Source organism: Zootoca vivipara, chromosome 6 (assembly GCF_963506605.1).
Source record: "Zootoca vivipara chromosome 6, rZooViv1.1, whole genome shotgun sequence".
NCBI classification, from domain to species: domain Eukaryota; kingdom Metazoa; phylum Chordata; class Lepidosauria; order Squamata; family Lacertidae; genus Zootoca; species Zootoca vivipara.
Window position 1 is genome coordinate 92,552,215 of NC_083281.1, and position 27,697 is coordinate 92,579,911.

The 27,697-nt window shown below is 42.7% G+C and overlaps 1 protein-coding gene and 1 non-coding gene across 8 annotated transcripts; both read left to right on the forward strand.

Moving 5' to 3' along the window:
• Positions 1–1,865: 1,865 nt before the first annotated feature.
• Positions 1,866–1,936, forward strand: TRNAG-CCC (transfer RNA glycine (anticodon CCC)). Its single transcript has one exon. It is a non-coding gene; the product is annotated as a tRNA-Gly (tRNA).
• A 371-nt stretch (positions 1,937–2,307) lies between these two features.
• TIA1 (TIA1 cytotoxic granule associated RNA binding protein) lies at positions 2,308–27,643 on the forward strand. 7 transcript variants are annotated; one of them, XM_035118235.2, is made up of 14 exons: positions 2,313–2,558; positions 5,993–6,114; positions 9,453–9,549; positions 10,815–10,913; positions 11,327–11,381; positions 11,555–11,587; positions 12,794–12,881; positions 18,790–18,865; positions 20,862–20,970; positions 21,519–21,614; positions 21,703–21,787; positions 22,477–22,600; positions 24,102–24,244; positions 24,714–27,643. In XM_035118235.2, the coding sequence occupies exons 3-14, from the start codon at positions 9,538–9,540 to the stop codon at positions 24,859–24,861; spliced, it is 1,068 nt and encodes a 355-aa protein (XP_034974126.1). In that variant the 5' UTR covers positions 2,313–2,558; positions 5,993–6,114; positions 9,453–9,537; the 3' UTR covers positions 24,862–27,643. The 7 variants fall into 7 exon arrangements, with proteins under 7 accessions (XP_034974129.1, XP_034974123.1, XP_034974125.1 ...); XM_035118232.2 differs by lacking the exon at positions 5,993–6,114 and having other exon boundaries at positions 2,312–2,558; positions 24,105–24,244; XM_035118231.2 differs by lacking the exon at positions 5,993–6,114.
• The last annotated feature ends 54 nt before the right edge of the window (positions 27,644–27,697 follow it).

Genomic DNA, 27,697 nt, shown 5'->3' on the forward strand with positions numbered 1-27,697 from the left:
CCTGCCCCGCGTTCTGGCACGGGTCTCCCGCCCGCCCCCGCGGAAAGAAAGCTTGAAAGGGGTGGCTCCCTCCCGCCAAGCTTCTGCTCTTCGCGGGTAGACTGCCTCTGGATGAGGAGCTTCATCTCGGCTGGCTGCTGTCATCACGCTTAGAGCGCCTGCTGCTGCGGCGCATCTAGTCCAGCCTCCTGTTCTCTCAGTTGGCCGAATACCCGCAAGGACCTAGGGATCTAGGTAGACTGCCTCTGGGCCCGGAGGCTCCATAAGGAGAGCCTGGATGCTGGATGGGGGCCCAGCCAGATGCCCCCCCCCAAAGGGAAACCCCGCAAGCAGCATTCGAGACCAACTCTTCTGAATCTCCCCTCCTGGGATTCAGACCCTGGAGGCAGAGCACAGCCGCCAGGGCGAAGAAGAGCCTCCACCAATTGGTCTAATTCTCTTTTAAAGCCATCCAAGTTGGTGGCCATCGGCGCTGCCTCCTGCGGAAGCGAGTTCCCCAGATCAACGGTGTGCTGCTGCTGCTGCGTCAAAGACCTTCTTTTAGGTGTCCTGAACCTTCCAACATTCAGCTTCATTGGATGCCCATGAGGAAAAGGGAGAGAAACTTTTCTCTACCTGCTTTTTACATGTTGCGTTTAGTTTTATAAGCTTCTACCGTTTCGCCTCTTACGTACTTGCCTTTTCCCCTAGACTTTCTTCCTAGGGGAGCTGCCCCATCCCTTTGACCATTTTGGTTGCCGTTTTCCAAACCCTTTCCTAGCTCGACAATAACCTTTTTCAGATGAGGGGACCAGAACTGCACAACTCTCTCCCCTGGGTTTGATGAAATGGAGAGAGGCACATACTGGGGACATCTCAGTTGAACTTACCCTCTGTGCTCAAGACGCCATTCTTGGCTTGCCCTCCCCCATCCTTTTTACCCACAACAACCCTATAGGGTAGGCCTGGCTAGGCTGAGACTTGGCAACTAGCCCAAGTCCCCCCTGTGAACTTGATGGCTGAATGCAGATTCGAAGCTCGGCATCACCAGTTCTTCTTCAGCCCCACTAGACCCCACTTCTGCATAGGATTGCAGCCCTTGGCACATTTTGAAAATTTAAAATATTTAGTGGTGCTTGCAATGGAGATTGCTGTAATATATTAAACTACTCTGCATACTCAGTGAAAACAAGTTTGAATAAGATGAACCATAGTGGCTATTAGTAATGTTAACGTTGAAGGTTCTAATCCTTATGTACAGGCAGCCAATGAAACCCTACTGAACTGAAGGGGGGAAACTTAGTGATTTCAGAATATCCTTTCTGGGTATTCCTAGAATTTTAAGATTTAGTTCCTTTGGGTGCTACCGGTACTCAGAGTTTCCTTGTACTAGTTTTATTTTCTGTGCTCGTTTCATGCTGTTTTTTTAAAAAAAGTGTACAGTACTGTATTGGATTTTATGCTGGTCTTAATTTCATAGTCTTTTACCTTGCTTTGCATTCCTTTGTTTTGATTGTCAGTGGAAGCTGCACAGAGATTTATGCTACTGGATTTGCATATACAGTACTGTTGTATACATTTTGCAAATAATCAAGGAACCAGATAAAGTGTTTTCCTCATTTTGGGGGGCGAGACACCCCCCCCCGGATTTTACTCCAAATGTAGGATTGCAGATGTCTGCTCTGAAGTCAGTCCCATTTAATTCAGTGGCGTTTATTCCCAGGTACAATTGAACGCACTATCCAGGCTCATGCTCAGAAGGATTAGTATTGGCAAGAGAGTGGCTAGTGTCCATTGCTATGTTTTTCACCGTTCCTTTGCATACCTGTGATTTGTTGTTAAATGTTTTGCTTCGTAACATCTATTTCCCAACCGTCTTCTCGTCAGCGCCGCTGGTGTAGTGGTATCATGCAAGATTCCCATTCTTGCGACCCGGGTTCGATTCCCGGGCGGCGCATGAGTATTTTGTGTAAAAAAACAACAACCCCAAAAAGCTAACAACCACCACAACTAATCAAAGCAATTATTATTATTCAGTATACCACTAGTTTGGGGGGGGAGTTGTATTTCTTTTTATTTGTAAAGGAGATGTGAAGCCGGATTTGCGCGCGCGGGTTAAGCTTTCCTAAGATTTAAACCGTACCTAACACGCATGGACTGGCTTAGAAATCTCGCGAGAGTAAGCAAGAGAAAGGAGAAGAAGCTGCAAAGAGGCCGGTGAGGATTACGTCGGGCACGAGAGAGCGGCTGCGGTTGGCGAGGAGGCGCCAGCGCGCGTGCGCGTTTGTCGGCGCCGCCGCGGTTGCCTTCTTGCGGCGCATGCGCCGACGGTCTTTTCCGTCGGCCGGCCCGGGCCCTCTCTTTGCCCACCAGCGCCATCTTGAGAGGCCAGCGGTGGATTTGTTGTCCGCCGCGCCGTCGTCGGGGCTCCCCGGAGGCCTCCCGCCCCGCACCCCCGCCGCACTCGCGCGCGGATTTGGCCTGCGGCGAGCCGGGCGCGGTTGTGACCAGGCCTGGCTGGAGGGCTGAGGAGGGAGAGGAACCGCCGCCGCCATGGAGGACGAAATGCCCAAGACGCTGTGAGTTGGGCCGGGAGGGAGGCTGTGAGGAGGCCTATTGTGAGGGGGAGGGGTCGAGCCACGTTGCGCCCCTCTCTCCCGCCTTCCCGCCCGTCTCCTATCCCCTCCCCCACTGCCTCTCTTTCTCCTTTTGTGCGGGCGAATAAAATCCTTAGCCCCCCCCCATAAAAACCGGGGCGGGGGAAGGCGAAGGGGGAAGCATTCGCCCCTCTTGAATTACTATTTTTTGGGGGGGGGGGGTGGCCTTGGCCTTTTCTCCTCTCAGGCAACGGAGCGAGCTTTTGTGTTGAAAATCGCTAGTACAGTATCACAAATACTGTTAGATGAATCTTACGGGGCGAACGCAGTTGGAATATGGTGCACAGTTCTGCTCGAGAAAGGATATTAAAAAAATGATCAAGAAGGCGGAGCGACTCCCCCCCCCCCCACAAAGGTTGCAGCATTTGTGCCTTTTTAGCTTTGTGGGGGAAAGGAGAGTAAGAAGCGACATGATAGAAGTTCATGAAACCACGCATGGCATGGAGAAAGCGGACCGAGGGAAGTTTCCCCCCCTCTCTCAGAAGGGCTCGTGTGCAGCCAATGAAGCTCAATGTTGGCAGAGTCAGGGCAGATAGTTAAAACTATGGAACTCGTTCCCGCAGGAGGCACTGAGGACCACCAACCTAAAAGGCTTTAAAAGAGTGAGACAAATTCTGGGAGGAGAGGGCAATAGATGGCTATTAACCAGCCAATGCTCTGCCTCCACAGTTGGAGGCAGCAGTGCTTCTGAATACCCATTGCTGGAAACCACAGGAGGGGAGAGTTGTTCTTTTGCTTGAATCCTGTTTTGTGGGTTTCTCAAAAGAGGCATCTGGTTAGCAACTGTGAGAACAAGCTGCTGGACTAGATGGACCCACTTTGGCCTGATCCAGCAGGCTCTTTTATCTTAATAGCTGTTAATATATTTTATTCTGCTGTTCTTTAAAGGAGCTCAGGGCAGCAGACATGGTTCTCCCACCCCCACACAGCGCACTCATTTTGTCCACTACAACCCTGTAAGTTTGGCTGGGCTGAGAGAGAGCCTGGGGTATCAGAGCAGCTGATAGCAGTACAATGAGTGTGTGCATAGCTAGAATCCTTGCACTGGTTATTATCTCTGTAGCACAGGCATCCCCAAACTGCAGCCCTCCAGATGTTTTGGCCTACAACTCCCATGATCCCTAGCTAACAGGACCAATGGTCAGGGAAGATGGGAATTGTAGTCCAAAACATCTGGAGGGCTGAAGTTTGGGGATGCCTGCTGTAGCACCATATGCTACATAGACAGGATTACAAGTCTCTTGTCTCCAAGGAACTTAAAGAACTTTCTTATAGGCCTGCCTGAGGGTTTACAGAGAAAGTATTGTTGCATACTACCCCAGTCTCGTGAGTGGTGCGAGATTCTAGGCTTTCCAGATGCTTGTTCAGAGTTTGTGTTTCCTTTTGGAGTGAGGAACATCAGAGACAGTGGCGTCTATGCTTTGTGGTTTATTTACACAAATATACAACCTGAGCCTATGATGGAGGGGTTCATAGCATTAACATCCCAAGAGAGTCCTGCTTCTCCCATAGCCACAGCCTATGAGTAGAAATTAGACATGGCTCTCAGCAGAAATCAGGCCTGGCTCTCTCTCCGCCTTTCCAGTTTACAGCTTTTGCATCCAGTTTCTAAGCTCACATAACTCTACTGTCAACTCTGGCCTTTTGTCTTTCTAAGAAAGAAACAGTTGAGGGAGGTAGCCCCCCCCCCCCCATTTCCCCTCTGGCACAGAGCCATTCCCTTTGTTCCCTTAAGGACCCATCTTTAGTGGGGCATACAACCTACCTCCGCCCCCCCCCCCAAAAAAAACCTCACAACACCATGAAAGCTTCATTTCTGTGCTGCATACATTGGAGGAGAATTTTCTTCTGATAGTGGGCACAGAGCAGGAGCATCTGAAACACTAGAAAGCAACTGCCAGTCAGTATTGGCCAGGTATCTTCAAACTTCAGACCCAGGACCCACTTTTATCTCAAACATGCCTTTGGGGACCAATTTCTTAATCTTTTACAATATATTTGCAGGGTGGCAGTGCTGCTCATGTGACCCATCTTGAATTAGGCCATAACCCACTAGAGGGTCCTGACACACCAGTTGAAGACCTGTGGTGTACTGTAGACAGTACTGAGCTAAGTGAACCAGTGGTCTGACTATATAAGGTGCTTGCCTGTGTTCCTATGACAGAGCTCTCCATCTCTCCCTTGCTAGGCCACTCATTTGCATGGAATTCCATTCACCTACTTGCACTTTTTGATCTGTGGCTACTGCACTAGTAAACAGACTATATTTTCTGATAGAGAGCCAGTGGATGAAGGGGATGGAAGGCAGGAGTAAATGGAGGAAGAATGTCAGATTAAATATGTTGCCCATAGTTAGGTTTGGGTACAGTGGTTGATTTTTTACTTGCAGTTTAAACACAAAATATGCAGCAGCATTCAAAAATGATTTTATCCACTTGTAGCGTAAGCTCTGAGTGGCAGAGGCCTCATTTTACTGCATAAGCAGAGCAGACCATCATCTTTCATCTCCCCCACTCTCCAACAGTATGCAACCACCAATGGAAGGTGTTTCTGTAGTCCAAAATGTAGCTGATCAATTATTAACTGGGGCTTCCCCAATGGAATAGCAGGGAAGTGTCCCCTACTGCTTGTTTATTAATGTAATGATCTTTTCTGGGTATCTCCATCTTTTGAGGGTGAGGCAGGTCATGGCCATTGGTAGCTTATTCTGTTACAGTATTATGAATTTGTCAGCCACTCTGGCAATAAATACTGAAGGGACATAGTTATATTTTCTACATAACATGAATAATCCTTAGAGACTAACTCTGTAAAGGAGATCTGTATTACCTTCACGTTGTGAATAAGGGTTGTGGCGGATAAGGGAGTGGCTTGTTTATTGTTTTTTAGCCTCTGTACTATATCAGCACTCTTCTCCACCATCACCATTTTCTATTTTGCAGCACTATTTCCTTCCTCAGTCCTTTGGACCATTTGTTTGTTTCTTTGCTTGCTTGCTTGCTTGCTTGCTTGCTTGCTTGCTTGCTTGCTTGCTTGCTTGCTTGCTTGCAGAGTATCTGGACCGCTTAATATATTAAAAACATATTTAAGCATTGTACAGAAAACTGAAGTGACAACTTTATAATATTACAAAAATACAGTTACATATAAAAATGTCACATTTATACAAAGTTACTAATATATATCAATATCATTTCATTTTCCTTCTGACACCCTCCCTAACAGCCTCTCGAGTTCTCACCCAGGGTCCAAAACAAACTCTTAGTTCACCCACAAAAATCTCACAACCAGAAGAGTTCCTGGAAACAGCGGACATTGCCCTAGTCTCTCACTCTAGACTTTCTTTTTATTGCCAGGCCCAAGGTGGATGGTACTTCCTCAGGCTACCAACATGGGAAAAAGAAAGTACACCCTCTTTGAATTGTGGTTTTACATACCAGGACACAATCATCTGTTCCTTAGCAGATCTTAAAATTAGGTAAATACAACCTCAGATGAACAACACATGACGTATTACACCATGTAATGATTTATTTAACAAAAATAAAGCCGAAATGGAGAAGCCATGTGTGAATACCCTATGATTCAGTAGGTTGTAGAACCACCTTTACCAGCAGTAACTTTATGTAATTGTTTTCTGTATGACTTCATCAGTCTCTCAACATAGTGGAGGAATTTTGGCCCACTCTTCTTTATAACGTTGCTACAGATCATTGAGGTTTGCTGGCATTTGTCAATGCACAGCTCTCTTAAGGTCCCGCCACAGCAGTTCAGTTGGGTTGAGGTTTGGACTTTGACTGGGCCATTGCAACACCTTGATTATTTTCTTTTTCAGCCATTCTATTGTAGAGTTGCTGGTGTGCTTGGGATCATTGTCCTGTTGCATGACTCAGTTTCGGCCAAGCTTCAGCAGTTGGGCAGATGGCCTCACATTTGACTCTAGAATACTTTGGTATACAGTACCAACAAAATTAAGGCATTTGAGAGAAGAGTATGTAAGTTCAAGTGTGTTGTGATCAGGATGCCAAGGGGGGGGTTTACAGTGTCTAGCTCATGAGCCAGTCCAGACTATGAGCCTGATGTTGGAGATCAGGGGAGCACTGAGGCTGGCAGGTAGAAGCCAACTGAACCAGCTCCCACAACAGCAGCTTCCATAGAGTCAGAGCAATGAATTTCATAGGAATCTCCCCCTGGGCCTGAGGACCTAAGCTACTCACATAGTACCTCACCATTCTAGTAATGCAGCAGGTAGGAGACAGGAGCACAGGAGAATTGCCAGATGGTTGGCCCTTCAGGAGGCACTGGATTGCCAGGAGGAAAGGCAGGTTTGAATGCAGTGGCTCAAAGTTCCCCTGAAGGTTTGCAGCTTTTTGGAGCAAAATGTTCACTTGGAGCTCTCCACGGTGCTGGGACTTGCCTTGCTACTCTATTAGTGCCAGTAGGAGGCAGGTTTGAAATCCTCTTTGTGGCATTGGCGATTGTTCTGTGGGTTGGGTTCCAGCTGCAGAAGAAAGAGTTAACCATCCTATTCCTCTGCTGCAATGCTCCACACTGCAATTAGGCTTGAAAGCAACCTTCTGTTGGTACCATTGGAAGGTTGTTTTCAAGCCTAATTGCAATGCGGGTGGATGATCTTTGTGTAAGAAAAGAACCCTCCCAGCCAAAATCAGCATAAAAATTATATCCCCTTGGACAGTTGTCTGGGGATTAAGAGTCTATGTGCTGGTGGGTTTACTTGGAGTGCGTGCATGTGAGAGGGTGCAGTGGCCTGCTCGTTATTGTTTTGGTCTCACCCACCATCAACTTGCAGACCCAGGGAGGGTTGGCCAAGATGGAATGCAATTCTTGGTCCAAAAATGGTTTTCCACCCTTGATTTTAAAAACATTTTAATGCCGTTTTTCAATTCAAAATTATCACTTCTGAAGAAGTGTGCATGCACACAAAAGCTCATACCAATGACAAACAGTTGGTCTCTAAGGTGCTACTGGAAGGAATTTTTTTTATTTTGTTTCGACTACGGCAGACCAACACGGCTACCTACTTGTAACTAGAACTATGGTAGTTCTTAATTCAGGTTAGGCACATAACGGACAAGGTGGCCTCTGAGATAATCAGGACATACTATCTTGGTCATTAAAGCTTAAAATCAATACTGTGATTTTGGTCCTGTATCCTATCTGTAGCCACTGCTACTGTTTTAAAATAGGCTTCAGATAAGAAAACTGTCTTGATCCCATTAACCATTGAGTCAGTGCATTTTGCACCACATGAAAATTCTGAACCATCTTCAAAGGCAATTACCTGTTGAATACAAGGCAAGGGCCAATTTATGTGCATCTGATTGACCCACGATTGCACATGTGTGCCCGGGGTCGAACCAAGAATTGAATGTCACTAAATGGGCAGAACACTAAAATGTCACTAAAAGGGCAGAACGGGGGAGGGACAGAATGCTTTATGCAGGCCCCGCCAACATGTGGGGGTCTAGAGTGTAACCGCCATGCGAAATGAGGATTGCCTGTTGTCTAGAAGCAACCTAAGCATGAACAGTGGAGGATGGATCTGGCCCACCCACCCCATGTCACTTTTGACATATTGGCGGGGCTGACAACTGTCAGTCATCTGACATCACATGATTCATACTTCAAAGGAAGAATCAATTGCATACTCTTAAGTGTGCTGTCTATTTTTCTCTTCTTCCATGGCAGGCCCAAATTGAATTTATGCCTTCTGAAAATGGGATTGCATTTGGTGCTGAATTTTAAATTTGGTCACTTGATGCTGACAGTGGTCAGGTAAACCTAGGAAGGATTTTGTGGAGGGATATAAATGGAGAAGGGGACACGGGTGGCGCTGTGGGTTAAACCACAAAGCCTAGGGCTTGCCGATCAGAAGGTTGGCGGTTCAAATCCCCGCGACGGGGTGAGCTCCCGTTGCTCGGTCCCAGCTCCTGCCAACCTAGCAGTTCGAAAGCACGTCAAAATGCAAGTAGATAAATAGGAACCGCTACAGCGGGAAGGTAAACGGCGCTTTCGTGTGCTGCTCTGGTTTGCCAGAAGCAGCTTTGTCATGCTGGCCACATGACCTGGAAGCTGTACACCGGCTCCCTCGGCCAATAACGCGAGATGAGTGCCGCAACCCCAGAGTTGGTCACGACTGGACCTAATGGTCAGGGGTCCCTTTACCTTTATAAATTGAGAAAGGGATACAAATACAGTACCTTACTTAGTTTTCTTATAAATGCACTGTACTACTGCTCTGCAAACTTTTTTATAGCATTTGTAATTTGTGCAGCAAATATCTTGAGTAATACTGTATTGTGGTTTCACCTGTTCTCAGCCTTTAGGTTTAGTAACAATGAAAAAATACTCACTTGTTCTGCACCCATTTTCAAGCCTGCTTCTCCCTCTTTTGTTAACTTCTAAGCATCCTGTTCTTGTGATTGAGGGCTTATTTTTGTTTTAGCTTTGGAAAGGTACAGTTACTTTTTTTTTATTAAGGAAGTTTGACTATGATGGTTAGTTTACTTATTGCGTTTCTGCCAAGGAATCCAAAGTGGTTTAAAATACAAATACAAATAAAATACAGAGTGACAGTCCTTCAGCCTATGTGTTGCTCACACAGGTCTTTCTTAAGTAGCTCCAGGGGGAAGATGGGTGAGGGATGCCCCAACAGTTCTCCTTGATAGCTCTGCCAGGAGTCAGTGGTATGGCCTAGGGCCGGCTTCCTCACTTCTCCCTTCCCTCAGGGCAAACTGGTCTTTATTGTTTGAGACTCATACCTCCATGGATCTAAAATTTGGATAATTTTTGCAGGTATGTGGGGAATTTGTCAAGAGATGTTACTGAAGCCCTAATTCTCCAGCTCTTCAGCCAGATTGGACCATGCAAAAATTGCAAAATGATCATGGATGTAAGTTGATGCAGTGGTTATGTTCTGCACAAAAAATATCTTTTAATATAAAAAATGTGGCTTTGAGGATTCTAACGAAGTTTAGATTTCTTCCCTCAGGAGTTTCACAGGTTGTTGCCCTCCCTTTAGAAATTTCAGTAAAACAAATTAAACTGAAGGGTAACTAACAAGTAAAAGAACTAAGAAAAAAGTAGTAAGCTAAAAGTAGTTTTGAAATTACTCTGTTTCCACTAAAAATAATCAGTAAATAATTTACAAGGTCTAAAGATTCAATCTACTTTTTGAACACTTGAGGCATAAAATCTTACTTATTGCTGTGGAACTCTCTTTTCCTGCTAATCCTAAACACAAAATAATAGTAATAGTACCTCGGATTGCAGACTTAAATGATGCTGCTTGCTTGGGAGATACAGTGGTGCCTCGCTAGACGAATGCCCTGTTAGACAATTTTTTCGCTATACGAATAGGTTTTGCGATCGGAGGTTGCCTCTCAAGACGACGAGGTTTTCTATGGCCGCCGCTTCGTCTTGCGAAGCATGGCCATAAAAACCTCCGATCAGAAAACCTACAGGGCATTCCTCTAGCGAAAGGGGAACAAGGTGTAGTGTGGGAGGAAGGCAAAGGAAGATGAGCTGTCAGTGCCTGTCAGCTGATCTTCCTTTGCCTTCTTCCTGCGCTGCAGCTGGTTCCCCTTTGTGTTCTGCTGGTCTCTGCTGATTGCCATGAGCAGTGAAGGGCAACCAGCAGAGACCAGCGAAACACAGTCCGATTCCGGCTGTGTTTTGGGTGGGGTGGGGGAAAGGCGGAGGAACGATCCGGGGGACGGATCCGAAGAGCAGCGGGTCCCCTGGTGCCAAAGCGCGGCGGGCGCTGCTTAACAAGCCCCGGCAAACAGCGCCGCCGGCTCTGTCGGGCGGGGGGGGGGGAGCGGAGGAACGATCCATTCACCTGCTTCTCCCCCCCCCCCCCGCCTGGCACACAGCTCTCTTGGCTGGGGAAGGCGGGCACGCAAGAGAGCAAGCGCCTGCCTGCCTGCCTTCCCCGCCGCCAGTCCCCCGGAGCCCATAGGAACGCATTGATTAAGTTTCAATACATTCCTATGGGAAACCACGACTCGCTAGACAAATTTTTCGTAGGATGAATTGAGTCCTGGAACGAATTAAATTCATCTAGCGAGGCACCACTATACCACAAAACAAAATCAACACAGACATTGAGATGGCTTAGTAATGGTTTCTGATAACTTTCCTTTCTGTGTTACACAGACAGCTGGAAATGATCCATACTGTTTTGTGGAGTTCTATGAGCATCGACATGCAGCTGCAGCTTTAGCGGCTATGAATGGACGGAAGATAATGGGTAAGGTAAGCTCTCAGGTCTAAAGGGTGAGTTGGCGCAGAAGTGTGGCTTTAGGTTGTGGATGAAACCGCTTTTGTAAAAAGAAGAAGATCTAAAGGTAAACTTTTATCCTGTTGTATATAATAGAACTTTGACTTAAAATTTTAAAAAACACCATATAGATAAAGACAAGTACATTGAAAAGTTATCATGAAATTATTTGCATTTTGCAAATAAAATAGCTCGGCAAAGTAATAAGGGTTATTTAATATTGCCTAATATCACTCAACTTGATTAGAGTGGGAGCATATTTTGCATTGAATATGGCAAAATAATATAAAACATAAATCGAATTTGTCAAACACACTACATTTTGAGGGTTTGTGGGTTATGTAAACATAACTTCCTTGAATATAATTTTAGCAAATATTATTTGTAGGAGGTCAAAGTGAACTGGGCAACAACCCCCAGCAGCCAGAAGAAAGATACCAGCAGTAAGTTCCTTACAATTCTTAGTAATTGCTCTTTATTTGCACAAAAGTGTTTTAAATGTTAAGCAATAAGCATCATACAAATATTTGCCCTATTGTTTTGATCATTATCCTAAGATATTATTTAATGTGTTTGTGTTAATAAACTTAAGAACAAATCTAATCTTTGTCATCAGGTAGTACCGTTGTCAACACACTGCGTTCACAAGGTAATTGTATCTTCTTAAACATAAAATGAAATCTCTCAGGGGTATTCACTAACCGCCTGAAGCTATTTGGGGGGGTTGTTCTGTTGTCACAAGATTTCTCCCTCCTCAATGGATCAGGATGTGGACTGTTGCTGACTCTTAAGCCCTTTGACCCCATTAAGCTGCTATTGCTGTAAGAATTCTTTCCCTCTCTCTGAGGGTGAGATAACCAGCTTTCTTCAAGGCTGCTGGCTGTGCTGGGCCATAAGCCCCCCTTGTGGTATATCAAAATTGCTCTTCCAATTGGATCATTTTCCCTTCTGCTCCTATGCAACCCAGTGTGTTGCTTCTCTACTTGTCTGGCCTTAGAACTTTAAAAGTTTGGGGAAGGATTAAAGTAGACTTTCCAAGGTGGAGATGTAAAGTGTCATGTGTGCATTGAAATCAGTTAGAGGTGATGATAATTAAAGTGGGCTTTATGTGAGTATGAAGAAAGTCCTTAGATATGAGATCTTTGTATCAACCAGTTCTTATGTAAATGGCTCTAACAAACTGTGAAGGGATTACTGTTTCCGTTCTGTTGCCTTCAGTCTTAGTTCACTTGCTCATGGATTTCACATACTTTGAATTCACATGGATTCACATGGTGTAAAGGCTGGGCAACCAAAACTGTTGGCTTTTCAGAAAACTGTCAAATACTTTAACATCAAACTGTTGCAATGCAAGGTATCTTTTTGACTGTTCTTCACCAAATATGACTAAGATTGAGCTGCTTGTAATTTATATTGTCCATACTGGTTTGTGTAAATCCTACTCTGTTCTGCTCATAGAACCAGTATACATATTTAGCTCATTATTGTTAAACTTGTGTATTATTAAGGCTAAACTAGCATTATAAAATAAGGCTGTAATATAACTTTTTGGCTTTGGACTAAATGGACTTAGCTCTCATTGAAGTACAGCTTCTGTTATTCATAACTACAGATATAATGAAAAATTCTAGTTATATGTAATTTTCTATAATTGTGTACTATCATGTCTGTTCATGGTTATATATTAAACCATAATGTATTTTGTTATCTGTTAGGTAAAAAGATTCTAGTTCTCATGTAGTTTCCAGATGTATGGAAATTGATACAAGATTATTTTTTTAAAAAAGCAAACCTATCCTGTATTTCCATGAGTTCTCTGCAAACTTGTACATTTCTTTTTCTTTTTCTTGGTAAGACCACTTCCATGTCTTTGTTGGAGACCTCAGCCCAGAAATTACAACTGAAGATATTAAAGCAGCTTTTGCACCATTTGGAAGAATATCGTAAGTAATGTCTTATGTAAGATAATGGGGGCAAGAATTTGATGCTAAAACTAAGGAAAATGTGCTGATTAGAGTGTCAGTATATTTAAGGATACCTATATTCTCTAAGGAGTTGTATCTTTTTGTATTATTCAGAGCTATAAAACAGTTCATCTTGCTTTATTTGAGTGTGCATTTCTAGACTTTGGATTTATATTTCTGTATTTTAGACTTGCAACTTAATTTTAAAAACAGTATTGATTCATTCCATTATCCAATTACTAGATAATCTAGAATGGGTTTTCTAAGGGAAAGCTGATTTCTGGGTGACTTACACCAATGAAAAGGCATTGCATAGGCTTATAAAAGCAGCTTTAATAAATATCAGATTTCATAGAAGTTATGGCCTATAAGATTTTGGCTTTTTGTGAAATGGGTGCTCTATTAAATAAAATAAACTAGAAATCGGCCTCCAGTATAGTTTTTCGGTTTCAGTCATTGACTAAGTTTGGAAGGCATGTGAAAGTGCCAGGGGACCAGCTGTATTGTTTCTGTGGAGAAACATTCTTTTAGTTTTAGGACTTGGAAGTTTGCTGTTGATAGCAATGACCAATTAGGTTGAGTTGCAACGTAATATTTGGAATATAAGTACTTCATTGGTAGCCTTTCCTGAGTGATTGAATTATAATTGCAGAAACTTGAGAACAAGATTTCTGTATGGAGATCAGTGTAGCATGTTATGAATTACTTGTTTTAGTATGCAGGCAGACCTGCTTAAATGGAAGCAAGATGTAGTGCAGGGATACGTAATGTGGTCTCCTCCAGATTTTGTTGGACTACAACTGTCCTATTGGCTATGCTGGCTGCTGGGGCCGGTGGAAGTTGGAGTCCCAATATCTGGAGGGCACCACATTGGCAACCCCTGACGTAGTGTATCTCTTGGATGTTTGTTCTTATCTGTCACTAATTCTTCCAAGTGTTGCTTACTCCTGTGAAGTACCGTGTTTCTCATATTTTAAGACATGTCATATTTTTTTCCCCCAAGAAAATAAGCCTATGGCTTATTTTCGGGGGTGTCTTATTTTTTGCCGAGCCACGACTGAGCGGGAACCAGCAAAGGCAGCAGCCCGCCGCCGGCTTGGAGCTCGGCAACGTGCGCGCTGCTGCCTTTGCCAGCTCCCGCTCTGTTGGAGCTCGGCAAAGCGCCGCTGCTACGGTACCTTTGCCGGCTCGAGCTCCAAGCCGGCGGCGGGCTGCTGCTTCGCGGCTTCTCCTCCTCCTCCTTCTCCTCACTGCCGCCTTTTTCGGGCTCCAGCTCCTTCTTCCCCACAGGCTCCTCCGCGGAAGGCCCGTCCAGCAGCTCGGCCTCTGAGTCGCCGCTGCTGCTGCCGCCTCTTTCTCCTTCTCCTCCGCCGCCGGGCTCTCCTCCTCCGGGCCCCTCGTCCTGGGCGGGAAGAGCGGTGGTGGGGTTCTCGGCGGCCGCCAGGCTCTCCTGGGTCTCCTGCATGGGGGGCTGCGCGGCCTTCCCGCTCGCCTCACACGCGCGGCGCACGAACAGGCAAGGCGGCGCGCTGGGCCGAAAAGGGGGAGGGAGGGGGGAGGGTGAGCGCAGACGCGCGCGCAGGGGAGGCTCCCTCTCAGCGGGCCATGTGCGCGAGAGCGGACCCGGCGGCGAGTCTCGCGAGAGGGGGCAGGGACCAACTCGGCACAGGAGGGGGGGAGGAACGGATTCCAAAAGCGGTGTCGTTAGAACAATCCTGGTGGTTAAGTCCAACATGGCGGCTCGAGGCCCCCGCATTAAGCCCGCCCTTAGGTGGGGTCGGATGGACCATCCCAGAAGGAGGGTGGAAGTGAAAGTAGTGTCGTGAGTAGTGGCATCGTCATTGCGTCCTTTCGCTTGTGGCAGTATTGTCGAAATTGAGCGGGAAAGCAGCAGCCCGCCGCCGGCTTGGAGCTCGGCAAAGCTGCCTTTGCCGGCTTCCGCTCAGTCGGGGCTCGGCAAAGCGCACGCTGCTGCCCTTGCCGGGTCCTGCTCATGTCTTATTTTTGGGGTATGCCTTATATTTCGCCAGGTCTTGAAAATCCTGCCATGCCTTATTTTTTAGGGATGCCTTAAAATATGAGAAACACGGTATATCAACCAACTCTCAGAACTGGTTGGAAGGTAATCTCAAAATTGATAACACAACGAGATTATAGCTTCATATGTATCAATTTCCAGAGGGATAATCTTGAAACAAAGACAATTTAGAGCCTTGTGGCATCTTAGAAGACTCACGAATGCATTATGACACAAGTGTGTTTGCACTCAAGCCAACTTTGTAAGATACATTATTGTACGTATGAGTCACATTCTATATGGCTGGTCAGAAAGGTTCCTTGTCCTAGCAAAAAAAAAAAAGGAGGTGGGATGTTAGGGTAACTTGCACTTCCAAAGCCTGTTGTTAGTACCTGTGTACATGATTTGTCCAGGAGCTAAGGTGTGTGACCAAGCCTGGGCGGAATGGAGTTTCTTTGTTTAAAAGTTCCTCCTCCCAAGAGGTTCCCTGGTTATACCTGTGTTTGAGGTGTTGGAACATGGAGGCAAGAGCCTGAATGTATACCTGGATCCCCTAACAGCTGCTGTGGTCACCTGATCTGTTTCAATAGAATCTGCAGCTAGAAGGGCTTGCAACTACTGCTGCAAAACTGATAGGCCTTGGGGGTTTCCAAACACAGCAGGAACTTCAGGTTGCTGACATGTTTTGAGGAGAAGCATTGCTTCAGGGGAAGATCAGAAAAGCTGGACAATCATATAAAGAAACGTTGGTTAGCGGATATTCTTGCTAGCCTTCTTTGAAGAAGAGTTTTTGCTCAAAACATGTCTCAGACACTAAGGATCAGAAACAAGGAGGGTAAGTAAAGAAGTCCTAATCATGCTTACAAACACTAGAACCTTTAAAGGGTGCTTGAGCATAGTAACTTGGAGTACTGTAGAATCAAGGCAATCGACGATAGGAGCCCTGTTCAAGGAAATAATACAGTTGATATACAAACTGTAAAAGTTATCAGTCTCACAGACCCTTTTATGAAACTCCACGTTGCTCTCAGTACTAAAAGGTGGCCTACCCATATACACTAGTCACCTTAGTTTTTGAAGGCTTCATTAATTAGTTATACTTGCTGCCTCCTAGTAGGGGCTTCAAACCACAGGAGTGAAGAGGTTGGGGCAGCTGGGTAGGAGGATCTAGAATCCCTGCTCCCAAGAAATGCAACTTCATCTGCAGAAAGGCCACATGAGACCGGCCCACCCATGTAGCATCTGCTCAGAATGTACTTCCATATTTGAGTAAGACCTGAAATTCTCTTGGTTCTAGCTATCTGCTTATACACAAAGTGGCACAAAGTAGTTTGCAGAAGTCTTACCAGTGAAAGCCTTAGGACAGTAAAGGCCGTGATGGCAAAGCAAGTGCTAAATATTTTAGTCCCATGAATTTTAGTTTGGCTTATGCATCTGTGTGACTTTGAAATCAGAGTGCTTCTGGTATGCTTAATTTGATAAAATTAAAATCCACTTTGCTTGCATTAACAAGATTCCTTCTTAAAGTTAAGAGTTCTGCTAGTATTCTGATGTCATTCTACACTACATTTCTGTTGGAATAAGTCCGCAAAACACTAAGACCTTCTGGTTGGCTTCCTGCTTAGTGATGCAGCTGCATTGACTGGTTGCTGTTGATCTAAGCCTAAGTTGTACGGTGGAACTAATGTGTGCTGATATACTAGGAGCAGGGAAGGCAGAGTAAATACTGGTTTGAAAAAAATGCCACACACTCTTTCCCCCCCCCTTCCCCAAACTCTCTAAAATAAGTTGGCCATGAGTGAGCCAAATTTACTGCCTTGAATTAGAACTTGAATTAGGCACTAATCCTAATCAGGGAGAATGGTTTTGTGTTGGCACACTGTCTCTCATGAGCACTTTGTTACTTCTGAAGCAGCTGCTGGGAGAAATATTTTTTATGGATTCACAGTTGTTTGTCACTTAGATCACTTAGACCTTAAGCCTATGAACTGTATCCTATCAAGTTAATCTATAGAAAACAAACTTGACACAGATCAAAATGAAAAACCCCTCATTTTAAAAGTTTTCCAATAGTAAGTGTTCAAAGTTGTTTTTTTAATACAGTACAGGTAGCTGGTTTATAATTCTAAATGTTACAAATGGTCACACTGTTTAAAAGACAAAATATAGGCAAACGTTTCTTTTCATTTTTAAAGCTGAGAGAAAATAATTTCTTTGGTGCAAATAAATGCCCCTCTGTTTGTAATCTTAATAGTTATGTTTCCTTTATAAAAACGTTGTTGTGCAGTTACTCCAAGTCTTTAATGCAAAAACTTTAATGCAAAAACCACATAGTGATTGCTGGCACATACATGTGTTTGAGTTCTTGAGTCATTTTCAAGAATGACAGCTGAGGGGTAAGTATAGAGCCACGGGTAGCGCCTTAGATTTTTCTGGACTACAACTCCCATCATCCCTGACAATTGGCCATGCTGATTGGGGCTGATGGGAGTTGGTTATCCTTGGTATAGAGGATTCTCCCTCCCCCCCCCCTTTAAGATGTGCAGAGAGAACCATCCATGTGATGATTAAAGTGATTGTTCTCAGGCAATTTGTAACATAGCCTTAGCTTAGACTAATGAACTCTTTAAAGCATATGTGCATTGTTAAAATTAGGTTATTTTCCATGGAGTGACATTTTTAAATTTTATTTGGGTCTTTCAGTGATCTTAGCATTATTTAGCTCCCTTCCTTAAATCAAGTTTCTTCATACAGGATGCAATAGTAGCTTGTGTTAAAATTCCCTTGATGATGGTCTGGCATCGTACAGCCTCTCGCATTATAGTTACACTAGTTACACTGCATGATTTTCTTACTATGTTTGTGTGTGTTTGTGTGTAATAAATGCCTGATTCTTGTGGGTTGGGGAGGGCAAAGTAGGCCTGTGTGTTTGAAAATGTTATTGACCACTTAGTCATGTATACAAATTGCCTGAGAAGCATACAGCTAATAGAAACAGAGTTTTCACCAGTGGGGTTTAGCTATTGTAGCTGGGTCTTTTGTCTTTTTTCACTCAATCTCAAATAATAGGGCTCTGGTTATTTTGCAGAATGTCTCTGAAGAATGGACAGCATTGCCATGGCTAACTGCAAGCTACAGTTCACAGTGGACAAACGTTGTAGTTTTTCTATTTACTTTTATAAATTTTTTACTTTATATACTTTGTAGTTTTCAATCAGTCCTGTATGATTGTTAATTACGAATGCAGTCTTTAAAAGATTATTTAATAGTGTATAGTAAAAAAGAAAAACATGTTAGTGTTTATTTTCTTCCATAATGCAACCATTTCTGAAAATGTCAATTTCTCAAAATTTACAGCTGCCCAAGTCCAAAAAGGGGGTAACGAATTGACCTGAGAAAATTAAAGAATTCAGTTAACAGGCGACGTATGCCTTTTAATTCCTATTTTTTCATTTTTTCTATTTTCTATTTCTAATAAGTAGGTAGAATGTGTTGGCCAATAGTAAGTTTATAAATTGCATGGTTAAAGAGAGCCGTTCGCTAATATGCTAGTTAGCTACATGCCCTCAGTTATTCCTTTGAATAGCTGCTTTGACCATGCGTAGTATTTTTAACTATGTAAGAGCATTTTGAACTGTGAACCAACGACTGTAAAATACTTGTTTTAAAGAGCTATTGATTTTGCATGTTTACACAATTAAGTTTAATTTTTTGCTATTGTGATAAAACATTAGTAAAAGGGAGAATTGCTTTGACTATGTATTGCTGGTGCATTTAAGAAGTTCATTTTATTAAAGGAGCTGCGTGTGAGACATTTTCACTTGGATTCTGTTCTCTTTATGTTTAACTGGTCTTCTCTTTGCTTTTTAGGGATGCACGGGTTGTTAAGGACATGGCAACAGGAAAATCTAAAGGATATGGCTTTGTTTCTTTCTTCAATAAATGGGTGAGTGCATGTTGATTCTTAAGAACCCTTCTTCCAGAAATGAACATTCCAGACTCGAATAAAATAATGGAGTTCTTAAAGTTCTGAACTAACTTGGCAAGCTGTGTATAACTCAGAATAAGATACAGATACTGTCCTCAGGCTTGTAATCTAAAAGATAAGAATCACAATGAAAGAGGACTGGATGGGGAAAGAAGAGGATGGAGTTGGGTTTGATGATACTGGGCATCTGAATCCTGTTAGAGGCTGGTTGATCTATTCTTCCTTGGAGGGAGGTGGTACCAGAGTCTTACCCTTGTTTTCGCAATCACCGATAAATTCTAATGTTCTGCAAGTATTAAATAGTTATATGCTGGTGTAACAATCAGCATACTCAGGGCAGCTTAAGATCATTCTATGAAATGGCTAAATAAGAATCTGTTTAGATGATTTCTGTTAACTGCTCTTGGATTTTATAGGTTTTTTATTTACGTTAAAGTAAGTATAAGAGCATCTTGAAGATACTTTTATTTTGTGAGCAAAATTTTTGTAAAGGGAAAACATCTGAGACTACATTTCCCACTGTCGGGACTTTTTTTGTATGTAGTTCCATTGAAAGGTGCAACTTTAATACATATGCCACTTTTAAATCTTGCTTTTATCTTAAGAGAGCTAATAAAATATTCTGCCAATAATACTGAATGCAGCTTAAAGACTGGAAGTGCACATTAACTTGAAATGCTAAAATAGATGCTATTGGTTTCTTTCAGTCATAAAACTATATCACCTTAACTGTGGTGGTAAAAATCTACAAATGTGGTTATCAGCTCTCTATGTCTTAAATGGTTTGCAGCAGTATAACTCTGGCTTTCTCAGGAGCAGTGAGTTTCTGAGTTAGATCACTTTTTTTCTATCTAGGAGCCAGTGCATGAGCCTCTGGCCTTTTGATCTCTCTCTGGGAGGAGGTTACAGTCTAAAAACCTCAGCCTTTGTTCTCCATTTGTGGAACACATAACGTACTGTGCTTCAAGTGCACTAAAACTGTAGTAACAGTTCACTTTTCCTGACAGCTAAGATTGGTCAAGGGGAGGGAGAATTGCCACATGTTAAAACAATTGTTTGACCCATTCACATATAAAGCATGGTTGGGGGTACTCTTTACACAAATGTGGGGAAGCAGGAAAGTAAAATATTTCCCCACGTTACATTCTCCTTCTTATAAGCAGTTTCTCCCTGAGCCTGGCTTTGATACCAGCCACCCAGGGAGAAAACTGCTGGAAGTGTAGTAAGGTAAGGCAAAGGAACTGAGAGTGGGGGGGCTTTGCTTCCACACACCCATGCTCCTTTTTATGTTGAGAGTAACCCCATTATATATGTGAGCAGACTAAATTGGAGTAGCATATATGCAGTTCCCCTGCATGTGTAATTTGGCCCTAAATGGCCATGGCTATGCATGGAGCTGCAGGTTCTTGGAGCACAGTAGGAAAATTCAAACAATGAGTACTATTTGGGTTTGGAGTCTAATTGTAGTCTTTCAGAATTTGATAGCTGATTACCTGTGAATGATAGAGCTTCATATCTTTATACCTGCAAATTGATATTTTTATATTAAAATGGCACTGACTTCGGTTACTTCATTACAATGGATCCAGGCTGAATAAAACTTCAGATCCAGATTTTTCCGGTTGTTGGAGGCACCTTTTGTCTCTATTTTCATTTGCCATTTAGCATTCATTTGCATAATGAAGTACTTGGAGCATCTGGAGAAAATTTATGGACAAAAGGGCTATTCACAGAACAGCCTTTTGTAAGCTGCTTTTGTATTTGGAGGTTTTTTGTATTATTATTTTTTGCAAATTTAAAGAGACCACATATAATTGTTGATCTGATGCTTTTGCAGCCTTTGTGAATAAAAGTGATTCTGTAATTGAAACAAATATTTTGCTATAAATTAGCATTGTTAGTAGTTTTCTTTTTTATGGAGCTGCTTTCAGTAAGTGTTTTGCTTTCTCTGTAGGATGCAGAAAACGCGATTCAGCAGATGGGGGGACAGTGGCTTGGTGGAAGACAAATCAGGACAAACTGGGCAACACGTAAACCTCCAGCTCCAAAGAGTACATATGAGTGTGAGTATTTTAGCTTCCAAAACACACATGGGGATATTTCCTCTCCAAGCTTTTAGAACTGACAGTCTAGGGCTAGGGATAGCCAGTATATTTAATTGATGTGCTGCCTCCCATTAGGTCAGGCATCCCCAAACTTCGGCCCTCCAGATGTTTTCGACTACAATTCCCATCATCCCTGACCACTGGTCCTCTTAGCTAGGGATCAGGGGAGTTGTAGGCCAAAACCTCTGGAGGGCCGCAGTTTGGGGATGCCTGCATTAGGTGGTGAGTTTGATGCTCTGAATAGAATTTTGTTTGGGTGGAACACCTTACAAGCAGGTTTCGATTGTAAATTGTTCAGGAACAATGGCCTGGCCACATAGAATTGTAAGCCTTTGGGGTAGAATGTGGCTGTAAATTTAAACAGTAATTATATATTGCAAAGCATAAGCCATGACAGTTGGGGTGGGGTGGGGTGGGGGGAACGACAGCCAATTCTTTCTACAGATGTTTGGGTTTTTTCTTTGTGGGCAAATTAGAGACTTGTGTAACCTTTTTTTTCTAAACAGCAAATGCCAAACAACTATCCTATGATGATGTTGTGAATCAGTCCAGTCCAAGCAACTGCACAGTGTACTGTGGAGGTGTTACTTCAGGGCTAACAGGTATGGCATCTCATGAGTTTTAGTAGCCTTAGGAAGTTGTCCCTAACTCCACATCCTGACATCCTTATTTCTGTCTTCCGATTTGCAGAACAGCTGATGCGCCAGACATTTTCTCCATTTGGGCAAATAATGGAAATTCGGGTCTTCCCAGATAAAGGATATTCCTTTGTACGGTATGATACTGTTGGTCTTTCCTGTGTGTTTTTTTTAGCAAGCCCATGCCACAGTGTACAGTTTAAAGTATTGCAAGCCCTTTTTGAAACTCTGACTTAAGTGTACTCCTTCCAAAGTGTCCTGCCATTCATGTTCATTATCTCTAAGGAACAGGAACCTGTGATCATTCATATAAAACTTTCATTTGCGTGTCTTGGGGCTGTTGGGTGTTTTGCACCTGATTTTGACATCACAGCTGCTACTCAGATGTTCTTTTTTCAGTATTCTGACTCCTAATACAGCGGCTGAATGGAGGGGCAGCTGATGGTGGCCACCTTCATTCTGTTTCTGGAAGGCATTGTCTTGCACAAAGACTTTTTTTAAAAAAGCCTTGCTCCTGCTATGCCATGATTGCTGAGCAGCCCAATGTATCAGGCCTGCAGTTTTCCCTGGAGCACTCACAAGTTTCTTGACTTACTTACTTGTTGAATTTATATCCTGCCCTTCCTCCCCAAATATGTGCCCCCCATGGCCTTGTGCATATGTCATACATTGTGAAGGATCTACACATGGTGGGCTTGCAATATTGGATAGATTATCCCTTGAAATGAATTGTTGGATGGATTTTTGGTGAGAGGGATTTGTATTACTGTACTTGGATGTTTAACGGGGTTTTGTATTATTGATTAATTTTCTCAAATGGTTACAGGTTCAATTCTCATGAAAGCGCTGCGCATGCAATTGTTTCAGTCAATGGCACAACTATAGAAGGACATGTTGTGAAATGTTACTGGGGCAAAGAAACACCAGATATGATAAATCCAATACAACAGGTAAGCCTCTACCTTAAAAAAAAGGGGGGGGAGTTCCCTGAAATAATTCTGTGCTGGTAGATTTCTTCATTCTAAATAGTTAGACCACAAATCCCTTTACTGGTTGTTCATTTCATTTATATGCATCATTTCCCACATGTTGCTCAGTGTAACATGGGATCCAACTGTAAAACATACACAAATAGTAGGGGCTGGAGATGTAAAAGGTCATTAGAAAATGCGTTGATCTTTCTTCAGTTATTGTGCTCTCTTTGCTGTGGAACTCTAGGAATAAAAGTACTGTATAAATTTAAGAGGATTTAAGGAGAATAGTCTTAGGGTCAACCACAGACCTAGCAATACATCCTAAGGTGTGTGTACTGTTGCTATAGCACTGACACAAACTTATTTTTTTGGAAAATGAGGAGTGGAGGTGGCATGCTGTATAGAAATAAGTGGGAGAGTGCCGAATCTTGGTGCATCAGTTACCTAATTTAGCTTTTGTGGTCCAAGCCCCTGCTTGTGCTGCAGAGATACCCAAGCACAAGCTAGAGTTATAAATGTATTTTTGTGGGCTAAGAGCTTGCTAGATCAGGTCCGTGGCCCATCTAGTCCAGCATCCTCTTCTCAAAGTGGCCACCCAGATGCATATGGGAAACCAGGAAACAGGATTTGAGCACAGGAGCCCTTTCCCCTTCTGTGGTTTCCAGCAACTGGTATTTAGAACCATAGGAGGCAAAGCATAGCCATCAGGGCTAGTAGCCATTGATAGGCATCTCCTAAATGAATTTGTCTAATCCTCTTTTAAAGCTGTTCAAATTGATGGCCATCACTACCTCCTGCAGGAGCAAGTTACAATAGTTTTCCCGTAAGATGGCCAGAAATTAATGCTAGAGAACATATTTTGCACCTGTACCCTGTTTCTCATATTTTAAGGCATCCCCATAAAATAAGCCATAGCAGGATTTTTAAGCATTCAAGGAATATAAGCCATACCCCGAAAATAAGACATAGTGATAGGTGCAGCAGCAATGTTGGCCGCGGCAAGAGGAGGAGGAAAAAAATAAGACATCCCTTGAAAATAAGCCATAGTGTGTTTTTTTGAGGAAAAAATAAATATAAGACGTGTCTTATAATATGAGAAACACGGTAAGATCCCCAATTTATTTTCTGTTACCTCTGACACTGGCTCTGCCTGAGGCCAATGTCAGAACAGATGTGCCACTGATGTACCACTGGTCTGACTGACCCCTATGGTTGAGTTTCATATGGAACAAATAACAAATTCTTCAGCTCCCCAACATGGTATGATTTAATTATTTAATGTTGTGAAATACAGTCCATACAAGTCTTTGGAATGAACTTTGTTGTACGAACTAAAACACTTTTGTGTTTGTGTGATTACATGAGCTTTGGGATGCAAAGGGCCAAAGGGGCATGTGGCAGTGTAACTGAAAACCATCCACCTTTGTGTGTCTTCCCTGTACCAATGTACTAACTTTGTTTATTTGAACTTTTTCAGCAGAATCAAGTGGGATACCCACCGCCTTATGGGCAGTGGGGTCAGTGGTACGGAAATGCGCAGCAGCTTGGCCAGTACATGCCTAATGGCTGGCAGGTCCCTGCGTATGGAATGTATGGACAAGCATGGAATCAGGGATTCAAGTAAGTGTTTGCGGTTTCATACAGGCTCTGTGCCAAGGAATCTTTTTCAGAACGAAAATAACTGCACGGCTTTATGAAGCAAGGCTTTAATTCTGAAATTTCTCATATGGACCATATTATGTTGGATTCTGAAACAGGCCATTGGACTTGCAGTTCTGTGTCCTTTCTAAGCAAAATACAGACCCTTTTGATCCACATTGCTGTGTGTAGAATGATAGAAGTCAATGGTCACTCAACAAACTAATCTATCTTCATATATCTTAGAAATTATTTTGTACATTGTTTATTTGGTGCAGAAAGTGGGAATGAATTTCTGAAGGCATCCTGTGTGGTTTAATTTTGTGGGTCTGGGCTAGTGGTGGTGGATAAGGTGATAAAATGAATATTTGGTTTGAGATTCACTGTCTTGATTCCAGTTCATTGTCTGTGTAACCTTTCTAAGCTTTATTTAATTTCCTTTTTCATTCAGTCAGACACAGTCTTCTGCAGCATGGATGGGTGCAAATTATGGTGTGCCGCCGCCGCCCCCACCGCCGCCGCCCCCACCCCAGGGGCAAAATGGAAGCGTTCTAACTAGTCAAACTGGATATCGAATGGCAGGTTTTGAAACACAGTGAGAGGAACAGAGAAAGACTCTGGAATAGAACAACTGGTGGCTTTGAGGCTATATATGGAGCATTGTAAAACCCTTTGTTTACTTAAAAAAACCTATCCAATCAAGTCAGTGCAAAAGTCAGAAAACAGTATTTATTTTTAATCATGAAACTACGTTGTCCACATTTTTTTTAAAACACACACACAGGAAATACTAGATGCTGGATATCTGCCAACTTTTGCCTTCTTTTCCTCTTTTGAGATGTGTTTCTTAAGATCCTTGTTTGAAACACAACTAATGCAGGGATTTCTGCCACTTTTAGATTGGGGCAGAATATTGCACAATATCAAACTTTTTTCCACTGAAGTAGTGTGCAGTTCTAGTTGCATTCCTAGTATGACTGAAAATGTATATGAAAAGTTGTACAAAAACAAAACACGCCAAAACTGTGTGAGTTCTGAAGGTTTATTGTGATCTTCAGCTTGTGCACAATTCTGTTCTAAAGAGAGCCTATTGTATAAAGTGTCCCATCTCCTCACTTTTGTTATACTGGGGTTTCAAATATAACTTATTGGTTTACATTATTTTGTATCTAGACATTTTTCAAAAAGTGATTTTTGCCTTACTGTCAGCTGTTAAATTATTAAATGGGGGTGGCGGTGGGAAGTGGTTGGCAGCAGTAGTTGTTCAGAGCTCTCCAACGGATCCAACTCTTCCTGTTGTTGTTAGACGTGAGAAGGTGCCTGGGAAATCCCTGTAGGGTTTGTGCAAAGATCTTCACCGATGAACTTCAACCCAGTTTCAGATATTATTAAAAATGTGACACATTCTAATGAACCAGCTTTTCTAAATCTCTCAGTTTTTACATTTACATGTATTCTATACCATGTAAACTATTTTAGCAAATTAATATTTTTCACAAAAGTTGGTCAGCTTTTGTATGTCTCCTTCTTTGAAAGGGTAAAAGGCAGAGAGGTCTATGTGACTTAACGAGTATGATTCTAAACTTTGGCTTTTTGCATGTGAATATCAAATACATTATTAGATTTTGAATACACAAGTCATGCTCTCATTTTTCAAATATGTAGAGAATACTTTGGTCTTAGCAACTTTTTACTCAAGTGGAGTAAATTTGACTTGATTTAGCATGTACAGGTAGAGCTCTGATTACTTGTAGCATTGTGCGGATCAGGCCAGGAGTATGAGGAATACTCCGGTTAAGCCTGAAGGACCAGCTGGATTAAGCATTTTGAATTGTTCAGAGGCCAAAAAAACCCCTTGCTATCCTACCTCCTTAACTTAGCCTTCAGAGAGTGCAAAAAAGAAAGCTACCCCTAGGTGTAATATTTATTTATGTCTGGGCCCGTGGAGGTGTATGCTTTTTATTCTGCATTGGTTGTAGTGGAGCAACGTATCAAGGGATTATTGAGTTTATGATATATGGAGTGTCCTATGACAAATGTGTTTTATGGAAATAAGTGACCCTATGATAGAGGGTTGGCTTTGGAGATGTTAAAATCCTATTTGTCTTGATTTCAATCCCTCACCTTTGGGGAGTGTTCCATGATTTGCCGGGTGTGAATGGTGTTCTAAAATTTGAAAGTTTGCTACGAATATAATTTTGCATTGGGAAGGGGTAGAAGAAAAGACGAAAACTTATGGTGACTCTTGAGAAACTCTTGTCCCTGACTCTGTTTAACAACTGGAATTCTGTAAAGGAAGCAGAGTAAGATGGCTTGAGTTCAGTGAAACCTGGCTGTAAAAAACAACAATCAAAAACCAATTTTTACCCTGAAAGCAGGGTCTGGCTCCCCATATGTTTAAAAAAGTGAAGCATACTGAAAAGATAGTTTTAACTCATAGACCACTCTTATTTCTGCCTCCTTGCTGCCTTTTAAACATGCTTAAACATATCTTTAAAATTATTTTTACCACCTCTGCCTGTACAATTATTTCAAAAGAGGACAGGAATAGGTTTGAGGTGAGTTTGGTGCCGCACTGGAATTTCTATGTGTGTATTTTCACCAATAGAACTGCCCAGGTTTAGTTGTCTTAAATAAAATTCCTGTCATTAGAACTGTCTGAGAGACTGTTACCTAGTTTAAAAAACACACAAACAAGGCTTTTAATATTATGTCAGTGCTGGTTGCTTTTCCCCTACTCTCCGTTTGGGCACCCAGGAAAGACATGAATTTCAGGTTATTTTTGTTGAGCATAATTAAAGTCTTAAAATTCTAAAGTTCCTCAGATTTAGAAATGCTTTGAGAAAAATGAATGGATGAGGCCCTTCCAGTTATACAATTGTTACTGCTAAGCTACTTCTGACTAGGATTTTTCATACTTTTCTGGAGGTCACTTCTGCTACATAAGCCACATTAAAAACTAGTTGCTTACCAAGTGTCAGCCTCTTCTGCTGTAACTTCTCCAGTGGTCCTACAAAAAAAAGTAGGTGAAGCATTTGAGCCCACTTCTTTCTCTCGCTATTGCCCTTTTCCTTCTTGTTTTTAGTTTAAGCATAAGCAGCCTTTCAGTTTTAAAAGGGAGTCTTCTTAAAATACGGTAAATGTAAATGAGAGTAATGCCCCATACAGATAACAAAGGAGGATAAAGCTGCCTGGGGTATTGTTTTTGGGTTATTTTGTTTTTAAAAGTAGCAGCCCCATTTTTGTCTCTGTATGAACATTGAAAGCTTCGTTTGAACTAATGTATTTTGATACTTGTGTTTAGAAGTTCAAGAACTTCACTCCAGAAGCCGTGACTTTTGAAAGCCATTAAGATGTTAATAAAAGATGTGAGCTTGCGTATTTCATCCTTAACCTTTTGTTTATTTTACTGTTCAGATATTCTAGCACAGGTTT

Bases quoted from the DNA above. Each gene is read 5' to 3' on its own strand.
- TIA1 (XM_035118231.2), top strand. From the start codon at position 2,533: ATGGAGGACGAAATGCCCAAGACGCT. The intron at 21,615-21,702 runs GTATGGCATCTC...TCCGATTTGCAG, and splicing joins TGTTACTTCAGGGCTAACAG to AACAGCTGATGCGCCAGACA. The intron at 21,788-22,476 runs GTATGATACTGT...AAATGGTTACAG, and splicing joins AAAGGATATTCCTTTGTACG to GTTCAATTCTCATGAAAGCG.